This window comes from Neomonachus schauinslandi, chromosome 8, assembly GCF_002201575.2.
Source record: "Neomonachus schauinslandi chromosome 8, ASM220157v2, whole genome shotgun sequence".
Taxonomy (NCBI): Eukaryota; Metazoa; Chordata; class Mammalia; order Carnivora; family Phocidae; genus Neomonachus; species Neomonachus schauinslandi.
Window position 1 is genome coordinate 85,723,516 of NC_058410.1, and position 18,096 is coordinate 85,741,611.

Here is an 18,096-nt window from a genome sequence, read left to right on the forward strand (position 1 = left end):
CCCAAATGATATTTCTCCTATTTTATTTTAGAACGTGAGTTTGATACTACAAGTAAAATAAACCAATGTTTCCATTTTGGGCTTTTCAAAAGCAAACATAGGGGGAAAAATGACCAGGAGTTTGAGCTACACCTGGAGCCCAGAGAGACTTTCAGTGGAGGTGTGATTAATGTTCGGATTTGACAGATGAGACACTAATGCATTCAGAGGAAAATACTATTTGCTCATTAAAATTCAGTTTCTGAATTGCCAATTTATGCTAACTGTTTACAGCCCGCTGACCTGCAGGCTATAACACGGTAGTGCTGATGAAGATGTGAATAGGCAGCAATTAGGCTACTGAAAAGTAATTTTTTCCTACAGTCCCTTCATACTAAATAGAAAATTAAAGTAAATGGGGAAAATGATGTTACTCACAACCCTGTGTGGATGTTTCTACACAAACATATTCTTTAGAACAACAGGGAATAAAACTTCCTAATAAAACTGGCCCGTGAATGGAAAGTCCCAGAGTAACTAACACTTAAAGAGAACTAATTCGACAGTCTAAAGAATCATACATTTTGGCATTCAGGAAAAATTTGCAGATACAAATTTTAGCTGGGATCTTTTATCCTTCTTTTAAGAAGTTCCCGTAGAATCAATAATCTGCATTTTTTCCTTTTTTGTGATTTCCACACTTCAACTGCAAAACTGAAGAAGCCATCATTTCGCTGTTTTTGGGTGATGGTGGCCAACGGTGCTCAGTGAATGGGATTTGCGTACATCTTCAAAACACTAGTGATGGGAGGAAAAATGCTCCATTCATTTATTCCTTTATTCTTTCACTCTCTCATGTGGCAACTGGCAAATGTCTACTATATTTTAGTGTGCTGGGTCCTAAAGAGATGAAGAATATTTTTGTCTGAGATTTCTAGAGGAGGTTTCCCATAAAGAGACACTATGTAATCTATTTTGAAGAATGAATAGTTTTGAAGAATTCAGAGGGAAGAGGAAGATTTCCTAACCCAGTGTAAAATATAAGTCCCTTTTGTGAACTCATGCTATGGGTTGCCTGTTGTGTCCACTGGAGAGGGAGCACATTTTAGGATTTGAGCCCCAAATGCTTTCTGTCCTGCTTCTTTGTCAAGGGAACAGGCAAGTAAACAAAATGAAGAACAGGTTTAGGGAAACAGAGTGCAAATCTCTTCGTTTATGTGTGTAAAATGTGCGACTGCATGCACACTAATTATATATCTTTGTTGTCTTCAGAAAGTCACAGACTAATTCTGCTCTTTCTCAGGTGAGTTTGGTTTCTGAAAGTATTCCTATGAAGTAGGTTGGAAAAGAACATTTGGCCTGGACCAAAGCTCTGCTGTGATTTGAGCGTGGCCCCACACGAGGGCAGACTTGCTACAGAGAGAGGTACCTCTCTTCTCCGTAGCCTCCCTGACAAAGCGCACATCTGTCTCAATCGCAAGCATAACAACGTTGATGGCTCTTGTACATTTTATTCACTAGGTGCTATATAAATAGAATTTCTCCGCATCTCAGACATCATGGATGGTAATGAACACATACAGCCTAACACCAAATTCTGTACCAACTCACATTGCCGGAAGGGAGCTCTTTTTAAAGCCCCTTTTTTTCTGTGAATGAGGCTCACTGCGGTTACATGGCTTTCCCAGGGTCCCCCAGGCAGGACATGGAGAGTCGGGGCACCTGAGTCCAGAGGAGGGAGGCCCATGGTATGCAAATCTGAGCACTGCATATTGGGGCTGCACTAAAGGGGAAAAATTAGGTCTCCCCCAAAGCTGCGTTGGCTATCATTTGTAGGTATCCATAAAAATCAGACAACTTTTATCCTGGAAACATCTGAAGGTTATCTGACTTCTGAGTTATAGAAGTCTCAAGCAGACACATGAATTTAAGTTTTAAAACTGAAGTAACTCACAGGTGGTCCAGGTGGTCCGGGTCTCCCAGGGGGTCCCTCACTGCCCTGCACAGGATATAGAGACCAAAAATCAATGGTTTGCACATTTCAACACCCAGTTTATGAACTAGATTGTGCTTGCTCAGAGAGCTGTATTCTAAAATCAATATAATTTTGTTTCAGCCTTGCAAAGTCTTATTCAGCTTGGCTTTCCCTTTCACCTGGGAAAATATGTTCCTAGACCACAGGAAAGGTAAATGCCTTTTCCATACCCATTCAGATTCCCACTGGGTGAGCCCCAGGGACGAAGCTTAGTTTTAGATGGAGCCAGACAACCTGGCTGATCCTGTTCTGGAGCTCAAGTGCAGCCGAGGAAACTCTGCCCACATCGGGGTGCAGAGCGGCAATCCTGCAAGCGGGGGTGAGCTCCGGGATTGGGCTTTCTAGGTCAGCCCCTCACTTTAGGCTTCAACCCCACCACCTTCCTCTTTGGGGAACCAGAGGGCCGTCCACATAATTTGGCCAAAGTAGAAAAAGTCACACCCTGTGTTGTGTCTGCAGAAGGAGAAATTTTTTCACTCCCTAAGGTTTTATTAGACTTTGCAACCAAGTCAGGTACATCCCGTTGAACAGAAGTGACTGTGGTACAACACTGTTTAAGGGAAATGTTCTATACAGTTTAAACAGCCTCAGACATTCTGCTTGCAGGAGAAACAGCCTGAAAATGGAATTGTGAAAAATGAACTCAAGTTGAAACTTGAAAAATGGATTTCACTTTTATTTTTATAAAACATACAATGCTTATCGATCCATACTAAGCGAAGCTATTATAGTCCCTTTGGTGCCTTTAACCAGTGTTTCCTGGAACTGTGCTTTTCTTTTAGCATAATAGCCTCATAAAATCTTTAAGTCCCTTAATGTCACGGGAATGGCAAGAAATGGTTAATTAAAAAAGAATCCAGAGACAGTAAGATTCCAACTTACAATGCCCCCAAATTTTGAGGGATTTAAATCCATTTCCATGACTTTGATGAAGGATTTCATTCCATCTCCCCATATTTTTTTTCAGTAACAAAAGGAAATATCATAAAAACTAATGGTATCTTTATCAACGAAAATAAACTGTAAAGTTTTTGTTGCAATGTAGCTGCCTGAGAATGAGTGACAACAAGTATATTGTATCTCTTCCCAAACTGCTTTGATGGTGCCTATCTGTCTAAGACATGTCATATTCTGCTGATTGCTGGCAGTGTCATTCAGAGAATTATGTCATAGTTCTCATGAACTATGAGAGGACAACAAACAAGGAAAAATATGTGTCTATTGAAAAGACTCTCTTTTTCCTGGCACAATTAAAAGTCATATTTTCATCCTCGATTGTGCCCCAAAGCTCATCTCAGTGTGGAATTCCCATTAACTTCAAAAGGCAAATCTCTGACTAAATAATTTCCATAGAGAACAGAGAAAAAAGGCTAGTGGAGTTGGGCAAGCTTCTTGGGAATATTCTCAGAAAAAAATGTGCAGAGACTATCTAAAATAAGCACATGGCTCCTTTCAATTTTTTTTTTTTTGGAATTCCTTTGCTTATTGATGCCTTTATGTCCCATTTTGGTCATTTTAGGGTAGAAGCTACTTGAGTTGCTTATGTGGATTCTTGATTCTTACTTCCCAAATCTGAATACCCAGTCTTACTCCGCTTATTGGCTGGGCTCACACTGTGGGACCAATTTAGACCTAAATTGGGTAAACCTATGAAGCCCCGGACTCTTCCTGCCTGAAATTCCTCTATTGCTGGTCTTCCCTTCAGACCATAGCAACACATTTGTCTAATCAACTGGACTCCTGAGGGAAGAAGTATCCTAATTCCTTAGTGAATTTCCCCTACGACCCTTAAAAGACAGAACTTCCAGATTTTCTCAGCAAGCTGCCTGAAGCCTTGGCACCTGTGGCTGCAACTCCCTGATACAAACCGTCTTACCCGTACCTCTTCAGGAAGCTTCCTCCACTCTATCCTTCACAGAACTAGATGTCCAAGACCTTGAATCTAGCTCGCACTTTTGCTATATGACCAGTGTTCTATTCAGCCTTTTCCCTAGGAACCTGTATGCAGACCAATTTTTGTACCTCTGTCTTTCCAAGCCCCCTACCAGAATAGCTATTCCCTGACATTATTCCTACTTTCAGGCTTTGCTTGATTTTCTGGATCTGTTAAGTGTTTCACCTTGCCATCCCCCAAGCCCCAATTCAGAGAGTAAGTGAGGCATTTCCTCTGTACCTTGTCACCCTTTGCTCCCACAGGACCAGGATGTCCAGTTCTTCCCAACAAGCCCTGTAAAACACAAAACTAAATGTGTTACAAAAACAAACAAACAAACAAACAACAACAACAAAACAACTAAATGGCCAAAGGCACCAGAAGTTGGTTGCTAAAACTGATACATTTTGAAGGTCATTTGATCCTAATTAAATCAGTCCTACAAGCTTATATTTCTTCAGGCTGATACAACAGCTGTATCCTGCTGATAAGCCCTTGCAAGGGTAAAAATTGTATTTGTGGCCGCTTTTTCACCTTGGCCAACCACGTTTAATGACCTTAATTGGAACCTTTTGATATATTTAAGAATTTAGCCTTGCTGTTTAAATGGCAATTTACATAACATTATGCCTTCCTAAATGAGCTATAATTTTGGTAGCGATCAACATTTTAAATACTTCAAGATGCGGCAGAATTAACAATGTGCATATTAAGTTATGCAATCTGCATTTTACCAATGGAAAATAAAATTTAATTTTAATTCTTCTTTGAGAATGGAGTTAGCTATAATTTCCATGGTTCCTTTCACAACTCTTCTCTTCACTTTTAATTTTAATGTACAATTTAAAGCCAGGTTTGTTTTACATAGCTGTGGTGAAAGCATAAAAGATAAAATTTTAATTATGGTGAATCCATGCTTTAAAACACAAAGGAACATGATCACATGCCTACTTGTGAGCTAAAATACCATTTGCATAGGAACTCATGGGAATTGCTGGAAAAGATGAGACTTGAGTAGGGTTGCTAGATTTAGCAAATCAAAATATGATATTTGGGACAAACATACTAAAACCATTTATTTATATGAAATGCAAATTTAACTGCATGTCCTGTAATTTAACTGGCCGCCCTAGACTTGACAGCCCCATGTTAGTGACTGGTTGGGTTTAGCAGCTAAGAAAGAAAAAGAGATTATTTTAGGAAAACAGTATAACCAAAGACACAAAGACCACAAAGTTGTGTCTGAGGGACAGTGAAAAAAAAAGTGCTAATTAAAGTAGATGGTATTTTAATGGATAAATAGGAATAAAAATAAATCAAATATGATAATCTTTAACTCATTTTTCCCCTTTAAAAATATTTTTCTTAGTTTATCCTTAACCCATTTTCCCCCCTTAAAGATATTTATTCTTAGTCTATTCTTAGTTTATATTCTAAGTTTAGCTTAAGAATGTAAGGGTGTAACCATCTGAATATCTCTTCCAAAGGTTAATGCCAAAAAAGTGTAACTAAAAAATAAAATGCTCCTTTACATCTAACTTCTATTCAAAGAGACCAGCCTAATCACAGACTGCTTTTGGTCTGGCAGAATTTTGATGACAAGTCTCCATGCCCCAGGGCAGCCTTAACATTAATACTACATGCGAATCTGAGCTATAGGATGCTACTTTTCTAGGCAACAGCTGGATGATCTACAGAGAGGCCCAGAGAATGAAAGGCAATGCGGAATTTAGTTCCCTCTGTATCACCCCAGCAGATATGAAGCGTTAGTGGCACGGCTTTAGCAAATACTCACAGGGGGTCCAGTGGGACCCGGGGCACCCGGAAGGCCTGGAATTCCTTGAAGACCCTAGAAGAAACAGTTGCTGCCATTAGCCTGTTACGTAGTTATAAACAAGGCATGTTAGTTGATCAAATATTTTGACTACTGAAATTAAACATCTATGTTGGCTGGAAAACATGATACATATAATATACAAATGCCCATTTTCAAAGAGTAAGGATGATGAGCTAAAATGCCATGATACGGAATCTGCAACAAACATAATTTAATGTGTTTGGTGATTCGTAGAGCGTTTCTGAGCTTCCAGAGCCACCCCATGAACAATAGCATCACTGAGAATCTGGCTTTGCTAAAGCACGGACATACAAATTTCAAATTGGCAGAATGCCATCAAAGAAATCCATGATTACACTAATGCTTCAGCTAGTGGGAAAATGGAATATGTTTTATGATATAATATTTAGTTTAGCTGAACAGTTCATTATAAGAAGAAATTTGGCTCATCAGCGAATTTAAATTTAGAACCCTTTAATGGCTTAAGCATAAAAGTGAATGAATACCCCCTCCCCCTTCTTCTTGGATTTGTAGAATAATGCTAATTATACTGGATAAGGTTTAAGATACTGATATATTCATATATTCAAGGAAGAATTGGCAAGATTAACCGGTGGCTTGTGTAATTAATTTTGTTCTTTTACCAAGTGTGTCAACAACAGAATATTAGTTAAATAAGTTATATAAAATAATACAAAATATTTTGCAACTATTAAAATCATGTTTCAGCAAACTATTGGCTAACATACAAAAATGACAGTTATAAAATGTTACAGAGAGTAATGTTTAAATTATTAAAAATTTTCAATGCACTTCATAAAAGATGAGAATGATGGAGGTTCAAAGTACCTCATCTGGAAACTTTGGTGTCAGATGTGTTTCAGAATTCTGAATTTTCTGATTTTTTTAATAAAAATAACACAGTGCTCACACTAGATATTACATAGCACTCCCAGTGGCGTTGGGGCAGCACCCTCTAATAAATATACAAATATTTCTGTAGCAAAACATGATATGCTTATCAAGTGGGTTAAACAGACCGACTCCATATGATTTCGGGTCAGATTCTGCTGCCAAAAGAATTTCCCACAAATTCAGGAAAAATCTCCAGGGTTTTCAGAGGCTTCTGAGCTTTGGAATTATAGATGATGGGTGTGGATCATAATATTACTATTACCAACAGTCCTCCCTTAGCAGTACAAATAGGGATAACTTTTACCTTTTTAGTGCTTTTGTGTATTTCCCAAATTTTCTTTAATAAACTCAGATGATTTCTATAATTAGAAATATATACCTTTAAATACTCTTTTGTTATTTCAGATAACCACATGAGGTGTCAAGGTCTAGATTGAATGATTCCACTCTTTCAGGTTTTAATTTTCTTTATTGAGTAATGTTTCGTATTACCAAACCATTAATTGTTATAACAAAGTTCCTTTGCCTTTTACTGTGATTAAATATGCGTTTTTAGACACATTATAAATATTAGGTGGAGTGACCATGGTAAAAATACTACATACTTATTTATGAGAATTCTATAGAACCGAGGTTCTCTCGAATCAAGTTTCTTTGCATCAATGTGATCAAGGACCAAGCTCTGCTAGACCTGTCCATCTAATGCTAAATGGGCTCATATGTTACTTCAGGTTTTTTCATGTGACATGATGTGAAGAAACACTGAAAAGAATCTCCTCGAACATGATGAAATTCCTCATGAAATAAGAGTTTTGGGTAAAATCTTATGTATGCTTGTGTTGAAGAATGTGGACATGTTCTTTCTTCAAGATGATATCATCCTCACTGGCAATGCTGTGTGTGTGTGTGTGTGTGCATGCGCATGTGCATGTGCATGCATGCACAGACGTGTGGGTGGCACACACTGGCATGTTGAATTGTCTCTTTTCACTTCCCCACCCTTAACTTTCTTATGGGTTGATAAATTGAAAGGAAACAAATTTCCTTTGGAAATGGCACTTCTAAATGTCTGGAGATTATAAATGTCATACCACAAATTGTTTTATCTCAAAATACCCACATTTCCATAAAATTCTCTCTATATGTACATGTATAAGATATGGGTGTACATATGTATTCTTTTTCTTTCTTTTTTTTCTACTTTTAGTCTCATTCCTGAATCAGTCTAGAGATGTTGAGTGAGTCTTTAAGTAGTTTAATTTACAAGCTTGGGACTCATTAACCTTTGATGACCACATTAAACTTTAAAATAAACCTTAGTCCATAAATAAAAAAAAAAATCATTCTCAGCAGTCTTCCTCTGAACAAGCTGAAATTTTGTAGTAAGGGTAAAAGTTACTATGGATGCATAAAGGGCAAGAAGATAATTTTAGAAGACAAGATGGTCATTAAAGAAGACAAATACATATTAAAGAGTAGGACAGTCAATTTAGCATATAGTGCCAAACTAAAATACAAAAGAGAATTTATTGCACAGATATTCAAGGATCATTAGAGCTAAGTTCTTTCTCTGAACTGATATTTTGATTTTGCAAGTCCTAGCTCAGTTGCTACCAAGAATATTTATTTTTCCATTGCTATAATTTATGGTTGACAATATTTTTCATGGCTTATTTATCAATTATTATCCTGAAGTATTGTAGGAAAATCTGCATTCCAAGCAAGACTTCACTCTATGAGAGGTGAGAGTGTTCTATTAGTGTCTTATAAGTTGCTACTTTGATTTGTGTAACACCTGCAAAAAATATAGAGGATAATTTCATTTTTCTCGGAGCAATGAACAAATAGGCAGCTCCTCTAAGTTCCCAAACAGACTAAAATGAAGACATAATAATTAGAAGTCCTCAAAGAGATGAGGTGTCCCTCTGTATCTTTTCCACTAAGAGTAGAACAGATATTTGAGATTTTGTATGACTAGATATTATATGCATATTAACATAGGGTAGTTTACTGGCCATTTGGAAATGCACACGTCCTCAGTCAAAGTTTTGTTCACCTAAACAAATCAATAAATTATAATTTCACATAGTATCTGAGTCCAAATAGATACTATTCATTGAGTCTATCCAAGTAGATGATATTCATTATTCCCTATCTGTTTGAGAGGAAAAGCCTGCATCACCCTATCCTTTCCAAAAGGCCCAACTGATTTAGTGTGGTATTTTAGGCTTATTCATATTATTCATGTGATGTGAAGAAACAAATGAAAAGAATCTCCTTCTGAAATTGCTACATATAATAATTAATATAATAATAATTCCCCATATAATAAGATTCTTTTGCAAAATTTTGTGTATTCTCCATTAAAGAATCCAAAAGGTATACAGTAGTTTGCCTTTCCATGGTTTCAGTTACCTGTGGTCAGTTGCTGTTTGGAAACACATGAACCTCCTTCTGACTTATTTCCAGAAGGTCAGTAGCAGCCTAACACCATGTCAAAATGCCTACATCATTCACCTTACTTCACCACATCATATAGGCATTTTATCATTTCACATCGTCACAAGAAGAAGGATGACTACAGTACAAAAAGATATTAGAGAGGGAGGGAAAGACCACATTCACATAACTTTTATTATAGTATGTTGTTATATTTATTCTGATTTACTATTAGTTATTATTGTTAATCTCTTACTGTGCCTAATTTATAAGTTAAACTTTATCATATGTATGTATAGGAAAAAAAACAGCATGTGTAGGTTTTGGTACTCTCTGCAGTTTTTGGGCATCATTGGGGGGTCTTAAAACATATTCCCCACAGGTAACGGAGGTCTACTATACTTAAGAAAGAACATACTAAAACAGTGGAGTAATAATAACAATGCATTTCAGTTTACCAAGAGAGCAAAGTATCCTGTAGACTCCGTCAAAATTAACTTCTAATAAATTTAACTTAGAGTCACTTATAAAAAACCTGAATTCCAATTATTTCCTGATCTTTTTGTTATTACCTTCTCAATTGCCTCTAAAGCCCACTCCTAGAATCCAGGCAGTTAAAAGCTGTTAGACTATTAAAATCAGATATAGGTTTTGTACATTAGTGAAATTTCCTGTGGAGCATGAAGAAGCAAAAGCTCAATAATTCTTATTTTGAAAACAAAATGCCTTTACTGCTTTATTTATGGATGAAAATAAATGTTGTATTTCTTTGTTCTTTAATTTTTAATTTGGACAAAAGGCAAGCTAATTCTCACAGTTTTCTAGAATAGAATCAATATTAAAAACAATAACACATGGTGATAACATGGAATATAACTCTGACTCAAAAAATAGATCTACTTTATACTGTTATGATTTTCAGTACTAACATCAAGGTTAATATATGCCAGATGGCTTACTTACTTTCATTAAGAATTATTAGCATCAAAACTGTTTAAACTAACAACAATTCATCATCCTAATTGGTTTTTCTAAGAGTTAAGGTAAATTATGCAGGAAAAGAATGATATCCTGAGCATCACTATGGCTTAGAGTCAGAAAATTATACCATCGTCTCAAAAGTACATTTGACTTTGAGCCTTAGTCTGGGGGTGGGTAGCTGATCTAAACTAGTTGAATCAGATCCTTATGATAGGTTTTTTTTTTCTCCCAAGAGTATGAAAGTTGAGCAGAGACACAGACAAACCAAGGTCACTGAAGTTGAATCATGTTACAGCAGTATCCCAGGGAAGTTCTGCTGCGTTTTGGAGCTGTCCCTTGTCCTTAGGCTGGTTGTTCAACTATTCCTCCACTAGCTACCTCAGGATTCTGTTCAGTAAATCCTTGCTTTTATCTTGAGGGAGCTGGAACTGCTATCTGCTACATAAAAACAAAAACATAGTAACTGAGGGTCAACTCTGTGCTTTATTTTCCTTCTCTCAAAAACTGAACCACTGCTAATAAACATAAATGTATTATTATTTAAATTGTGTTGACATTTGAAACAACCTACCTAAATCTTTGTTTTTATTTGATTTAGCATTAAACATGAGCTACAGACAAGTTGAAGTCCTTCCTCTGAGTTCTGCAAAGAGAGTCAATAGCAGGACTATACTATCAGAGAAAAGTCTTACCTCATCACCTTTCTCACCAGGTATCCCAGGGTAGCCCCTCTCTCCTTTGTTTCCCTAAAAAGACAAGAAATTCAGCTAGTATACTGAATCGTTTTGTCATCTTTTAGAACAACAAAAACATCTCTTCTTAGCATGCTTGGGACGTAATTTGGACAGAGTCAGAGCACACAAAAAATGACATTTGCAAATGGCTTTTACACTTTTCCAACATATTTCTTTTAAAAAGTAGTGTGTTTTAAAATTGGTTTGTTTTTTCACATTGAACTGGAAGTAGCACAGAGAGTAGAGGAGAAACTGCCCTACCTTTGGTCCCTCCCTGCCTGGGATTCCTGGAGGACCCCGTGGGCCTGGATCACCCTAGAGGACAGAGCAGTAAAGAAGTGAGAGAAGGCACTAGGTGGAAGCTACAGGGCCATAAACATCCAGCCGGCCTCCTCACCTTCTGGGCTATAGAATCATACTTTCCAGGCTCACCAGCACCAGCTTCTTCTCCTTTGTTGCTTTTCAGCCCGGGGACACTGGCATGGCAGTTGCCACAGAAGTTCTAATGAGCAAAGAGATAAGGTTACTGAGCGATTCATCAAAGCAATCTATAAAAGTGAGGTCTGATCAGATTTGAACCTTTGTCAGAGACCAATGATACAGCAATTGATATATCACTACTTTCAGAGACTTAATTCATCCGATTTGAAAAGACTATTTTTTGTGAGGTAAAAACTACATATGAAGCTAGACAGCTGTATCTGTTTATGATATTGGTGACCTATTTTTTTTTTTTTAAAGCATGTCGGGGCACCTGGATGCCTCAGTCTGTTGAGCATCTGGCTCCTGATTTTGGCTCAGGTCATGACTTCAGGGTCCTGGGATTGAGCCCCACATAGGGCTCCCAGCTCAGTGGGGAGTCTGCTTGTCTCCATCTCCCTCTCCCTACCCCCTGCTCCTGTATGTGCTCTCTCTCTCTCTCTCTCTCAAATAAATAAATAAAGGGGTGCCTGGGTGGCTTAGTCGTTAGGCGTCTGCCTTCAGCTCAGGTCATGGTCCCAGGGTCCTGGGATCGAGCCCCGAATCGGGCTCCCTTCTTGGCGGGAAGCCTGCTTCTCCCTCCCCCACTCCCCCTGCTTGTGTTCCCTCTCTCGCTGTGTCTCTGTCAAATAAATAAATAAAATCTTTAAATAAATAAATAAATTTTTAAATAAAAAGCATGTCTACGATGATATGTAAGTGGGAAATTCCAAATATGTAAGGAAAAGACACATAAGTCAATAACACAGACTGTTTGAATTGTTAGCAGCATGTTTAAAAAGGGAGGTAGTAATAAAGTTCAAAATAACCAACAAGATTACAGACCTCATACAACTGATAGTATAAATCATTAAAAAGGAGAGAAAGAAAGAAAGAAAGAAAGAAAGAGAAAGAAAGAAAAAGCTGTGAAGAAAGGATTTCTCCTTTTGAGAACAAAATTAGTTGGCAGACGCTACACACAATTTACCAACATTGTCAGTGGAAGCACTCATGTGAGAAATAATTACTTGAGTGATTTGGACTTGACTCTGTGTCAAATCCAAGCGCAGATAGGAAATCTAAGTGGAATTACCTTGCCATTGCCTTCTCTGTAACCTTTAGCTGATCTGGAAAGGCTTGAATTTAAGTGTCTGAGCTCACAAGATAAACTTCTCAGCACATTGCTAAAGAACAAGTGCTTGTGAAAAGCCCTAAAAAGGCTTATTTTTAAATTGTTAGAGTAAGAATATGATCAGGAAAGGCACAGAATAGGGACCACTGGGTGGAGGAGATGGTTTAATTTTAACAGTTGACAGAAGGTAGGACAATACCAGCCTCTCTTCTTCCATTCTTTTCACCAAAGGGAAGAATCTTGAAATGTAAAAAAGGGAACTGAAGCTTGCCATTAATGAGAAGTTGCCAAGAAAGCTCATGGCTATTCAAGCTCAATATTTTTGCTCAGTGAATATCAGAATAAGTCTGATTTCCAAAAACACGCTCCTTGGAAGACTAATTCCATATACTGTTGAAAAGGTTCTGAGGCAATTTCTCTAAAAAATGCTGGATTAAAGAGCTCTCTCTTCATGGTGGTCCATTCCTAGAGCTGGTATATATAAAAGGGAGCCAGAGTGTGCAACATTTCCCAGAACCAATTTTGCCATCAGGATCTTTTCACAGAGCTGATGTATTGGTAGAGGAAATAATAATAATAAAAAATATATATATAATTGTAGATCCACTACTTATACTATCTGAAAAACTATGAAGAAAGAGAGAGATGCCAGAGGACTTATGAGAACTAAGAAGTTTTCTGTATTTCAAAAGGCATGAAGAAGATGAATTATTGTATCTGTAGACAAATAAATGTGGCATATATCAATATGGAGCAAAACCCTGGCATATCAACACTCAGCAGTATTTTAGGATGGATTATTCAACTGATTGTTTTAATAAAACATAGAAGAATGGTAATCATTATGAGTCAATAAAATTTTCTCAGAGTCATTTTAAACGGGCCCCATTTTCTTTAGGTTAGGGTTGCCAGAATGGTAAATCAAGGGAAATGATTTCACTGAGGGTCTTGAAAAAAGTCTTTAGATTTTTCTTACAGAGAGAATAAAGATGCATCAATTATTAGCCAATGTACAATCTCATTCAAAGAGGGACGGATGCACAGATTAACCTACATGAAGTCTTTGAAGGGCCATTGGGTCTGGAATTATGTCAGTTCTTTACTACATTTTAATCAAAGATACTTTTGAAAACAGAAGGCAGATGACAAAGTTTTCTAAAGACTCTAGACAAGAGAGGGAGACTTAATGCATTGGGTAATACGATCAGAATTTAAAATTACATTGGATTGACCTAACAGATCCAAACTCCAATCTAAGTCCCTGTATTTGGACTCCACTTTGGGGAACTCCATACTACTCCCTTCTCTGGAATGGAGTTTGATGGGACTCTCAGTTGAGGTGTCCTGCCTCTCACCCATCAGCTCTCCTGGGACTCAGAACCTCAGTGAGGTAATGTCAGGGCTGGACCAGTGGCAGAGCACACTCATTAAGGGGATGCTGTCCTGGTGAACCCATCAATTATGTCCACATCTGAGGCCTTTGGAGTCCTGGTTCTCGTCAGAGCCTATTCAGTCTTTTTGTCTATTCTGTGAACCGCCCTATATTCTATCAGGATATTCATTTCTGCCGAAGGGTGCAAGTTTTGATCCTAACTCTTCTGGAATGGTTAGGTTTAACTCTTAAGAGGCCTATGATTTGGGGGGGGCGGAGCAAGATGGCGGAGGAGTAGGAGACCTGGATTTCGTCTCCTCTCAGGAATTCAGCTGGATAGGGATCAAACCATTCTGAACACCTACAAACTCAACAGGAGATCGAAGAAAAGAAGAGCAACAACTCTCTCATCAGAAAAGCGACCACTTTCTGGAAGGTAGGACGTGCGGAGAAGTGAATCCGAGGCGATATTCGGGAGGATAGATGGCGGGGGAGGGGCCTCCGGCGGCCGCTTCTGGCAAGTGATAGAGCCGCGGAGCACAAAATCGGATCTTTTAAAAGTCTGCTCCACTGAGGGACGTCACTCTGGTGGCTAAGCGGGGGGTGGAACCCTCCAGGACAGTGTGGTCTCAGGACCCTTGGGGTCACAGAAAGACCGGGGGTGCCTGAGTGTGGCAGAGCTCCCAGGTATCGGAGCAGGGAAGCCGGCTGCAGAGGCGGAGCCCAGGCGCGGGCTCTCAGCTCGGGGTAGCCATAAACCGTGATCCGCGGCACAGTCGGGCCCCTGCTCCTCCAGCAGGGACCCAACAAGCGGCAGATCCGGGGAGACTCACCTTCCTCCCCTGGGAGGAGCCGCGCGGGAGTGCGCCGCAGGGATCTGCTGAGTTTGGAGACTCCACCCGGGGTTGGGTGCCAGAGATAGAAACGCGCGGTCACAGGCCGGGGGAGCACGGAGTGCGGCCGGAGACCGGGGAGACGGGAGTGACTGACGGCTTTTCTCTGGGGGCTCACTGAGAAGCGGGGCCCCGAGTTCTCGGCTCCTCCGCGGCGGAGATTGGGAGGCCGCCATTTTCACTCTCCGCCTCCAAAGCTGTAGGGAAAGCTCGCAGGGAACAAAAGCCCCGGAGAGCAAACCTGAGCAGATTACTTAGCTGGGAGGGGGCAAGGGCGGGGCAATTCTGCCTCCGGCAAAGACATTTGGGAACCACGGCAACAGGCCCCTCCCCAGAAGATCAGCGAGAACAGCCAGCCAAGACCAAGTTTACAGATCAATGAGAACGGCAGAACTCCAGCGCTAGGGGACTACTGCACATAGAATTCATGGCTTTTTTACCATGATTCTTTAGTCTTTCAAAGTTAATTTTTTTTTAACTGTCTTTTTTTCTTTTTTTTCTTTTTGAATTTTTCTTTTTCCCTTTTTCAACCAACATCTTATCAATCCCTTTTTTTTAAAAAAAACATTTTTATTTTTCATTTTTAGAGTCATATTCTATCCCTTCATAGTAGTTACCCGTATTTTTGGCTTATATACATAGTTGTTCTCTCTTTAAAATTTTGAGATAGTTTCTTCTAACAGATTAAAATATACCCTAAATCTCTAGTATATGGTGTTTTCTATTCCCCTGCCTGATCACATCCTCTCCCTTTCTTTTTCTTTTTTCTTTTTTTAAATCCTCTTCTTTCTTTTTTCAAACAACTTCTTATCAATTCCTTTTATAAAATTTTTTATAATTTCCATCTTTACAGTCATATTCCATCCCTTCATCATATCAACCCTTATTTTTGTACATATATAAGTTTTTCTTTCTTTAAAATTTTGGGAGGCACTTTCTTCTAAAAGACCAAAATACACCCCAAATCTAGTGTGTGGCACTGATCTATATACCAGCCTGATCATATTTGATCACATTCTGTTTTTTGTTGTTGTTGTTTTGTTTTGTTTGTTTTTGTTTTTATCTTTATCTTTTTCTTTTTCTTTTTTTTCTTTCTCTTTTTTCACTCTTTCCCTTTCTTTTCCCACTGCTTCGGGTCTTTTCTGATTTGTTTAGAGTATATTTTCTGGGGACGTTGTTACTCTGCTAGCATTTTGTTCTCTCATTAATCTATTCTCCTCTGCACAAAATGACAAGACAGAAAAAATCACCTCAACAAAAAGAACAAGAGGTAGTACCGACTGCCAGGGACCTACTCAATACGGACATTAGTACGATGTCAGATCTAGAGTTCAGAATCATCACTTTAAAGATACTAGCTGGGCTTGAAAAAAATATGGAAGTTATTAGAGAAACCCTTTCTGGAGAAGTAAAAGAACTAAAATCCAACCAAGTAGAAATCAAAAAGGCTATTAATGAGGTGCAATAAAAATGGGGGCGCTAACTGCTAGAATAAATGAGGCAGAAGAGAGAATCAGTAATATAGAAGATGAAATGATGGAAAATAAAGAAGCTGAGAAAAAGAGAGATAAACAACTACTGGATCACGAGGGTAGACTTCGAGAGATAAGCGATACCATAAGATGAAACAACATTAGAATAATTGGGATCCCAGAAGAAGAAGAAAGAGAGAGGGGCAGAAGGTATAATGGAGCAAATTATAGCAGAGAACTTCCCTAATTTGGGGAAGGAAACAGGCATGAAAATCCAGGAAGCACAGAGAACCCCTCTCAAAATCAATAAAAATAGGTCAACACCCCGACATCTAATAGTAAAACTTACGAGTCTCAGAGACAAAGAGAAAATCCTGAAAGCAGCTCGGGAGAAGAGATGTAACCTACAAGGGTAGAAACATTAGATTGGCAACAGACCTATCCACAGAGACCTGGCAGGCCAGAAAGGACTGGCAGGATATATTCAGAGCACTAAATGAGAAAAATATGCAGCCAAGAATACTATATCCAGCTAGGCTGTCATTGAAAATTGAAGGAGAGATAAAAAGCTTCCAGGACAAACAAAAACTAAAGGAATTTGCAAACACAAAACCAGCTCTACAGGAAATCTTGAAAGGGGTCCTCTAAGCAAAGAGAGAGCCTAAAAGCAACATAGAACAGAAAGGAACACAGACAATATATGGTAACAGTCACCTTACAGGCAATACAATGGCACTAAATTCCTATCTTTCAATAGTTACCCTGAATGTAAATGGGCTAAATGCCCCAATCAAAAGACACAGACTATCAGACTGGATTAAAAAACAAGACCCATCGAGGGGCGCCTGGGTGGCTCAGTCATTGGGCGTCTGCCTTTGGCTCAGGTCATGATCCCAGAGTCCTGGGATCGAGTCCCACGTCGGGCTCCCTGCTCAGCGGGAAGCCTGCTTCTCCCTCTCCCACTCCCCCTGCTTGTGTTCCTGCTCTCGCTGTCTCTCTCTCTGTCAAATAAATAAATAAAATCTTTAAAAAAAAATAAAATAAATGTATAAAAAAAAAAAAAACAAGACCCATCGATATGCTGTCTGCAAGAGACTCATTTTAGACCCAAAGACACCCCCAGATTGAAAGTGAGGGGGTGGAAAACCATTGACCATGCTAATGGACACCAAAAGAAAGCTGGGGTGGCAATCCTTATATCAGACAAATTAGATTTTAAACCAAAGACTGTAATAAGAGATGAGGAAGGACATTATATCCTACTTAAAGGATCTATCCAACAAGAAGATCTAACAATTGTAAATATCTATGCCCCTAACATGGGAGCAGCCAATTATATAAGGCAATTAATAACAAAAGCAAAGAAACACATCGACAACAATACAATAATAGTGGGGGACTTTAACACCCCCCTCACTGAAATGGACAGATCGTCTAAGCAAAAGATCAACAAGGAAATAAAGACTTTAAATGACACACTGGACCAAATGGACTTCACAGACATATTCAGAACATTCCACCCCAAAGCAACAGAATACACATTCTTCTCTAGTGCCCATGGAACATTCTCCAGAATAGATCACATCCTAGGTCATAAATCAGGTCTCAACCGGTACCAAAAGATTGGGATCATTCCCTGCCTATTTTCAGACCACAATGCTTTGAAACTAGAACTCAATCACAAGAGGAAAGTCAGAAAGAACTCAAATACATGGAGGCTAAAGAGCATCCTACTGAAGAATGAATGGGTCAACCAGGAAATTAAAGAAGAATTAAAAAAATACATGGAAACCAATGAAAATGAAAACACAACTATTCAAAATCTTTGGGATGCAGCAAAGGCAGTCCTAAGAGGAAAGTATATAGCAATACAAGCCTTTCTCAAGAAACAAGAAAGGTCTCAAGTACACAACCT

At 38.7% G+C, this 18,096-nt stretch overlaps 1 protein-coding gene across 1 annotated transcript in view; it reads right to left on the reverse strand.

The window, feature by feature from the left end:
- COL19A1 (collagen type XIX alpha 1 chain) overlaps positions 1-18,096 on the reverse strand; it is a 313,602-nt gene that overhangs the window by 38,683 nt on the left and 256,823 nt on the right. Inside the window, exons 31-36 of the mRNA XM_021692008.1 lie at positions 11,251-11,355; positions 11,115-11,168; positions 10,812-10,865; positions 5,743-5,796; positions 4,188-4,241; positions 1,934-1,978 (exon numbers count right to left, since the gene is read on the reverse strand). Of these exons, the coding sequence (XP_021547683.1) occupies positions 1,934-1,978; positions 4,188-4,241; positions 5,743-5,796; positions 10,812-10,865; positions 11,115-11,168; positions 11,251-11,355 (366 nt within the window). The remainder of the gene's footprint in view (positions 1-1,933; positions 1,979-4,187; positions 4,242-5,742; positions 5,797-10,811; positions 10,866-11,114; positions 11,169-11,250; positions 11,356-18,096) is intronic.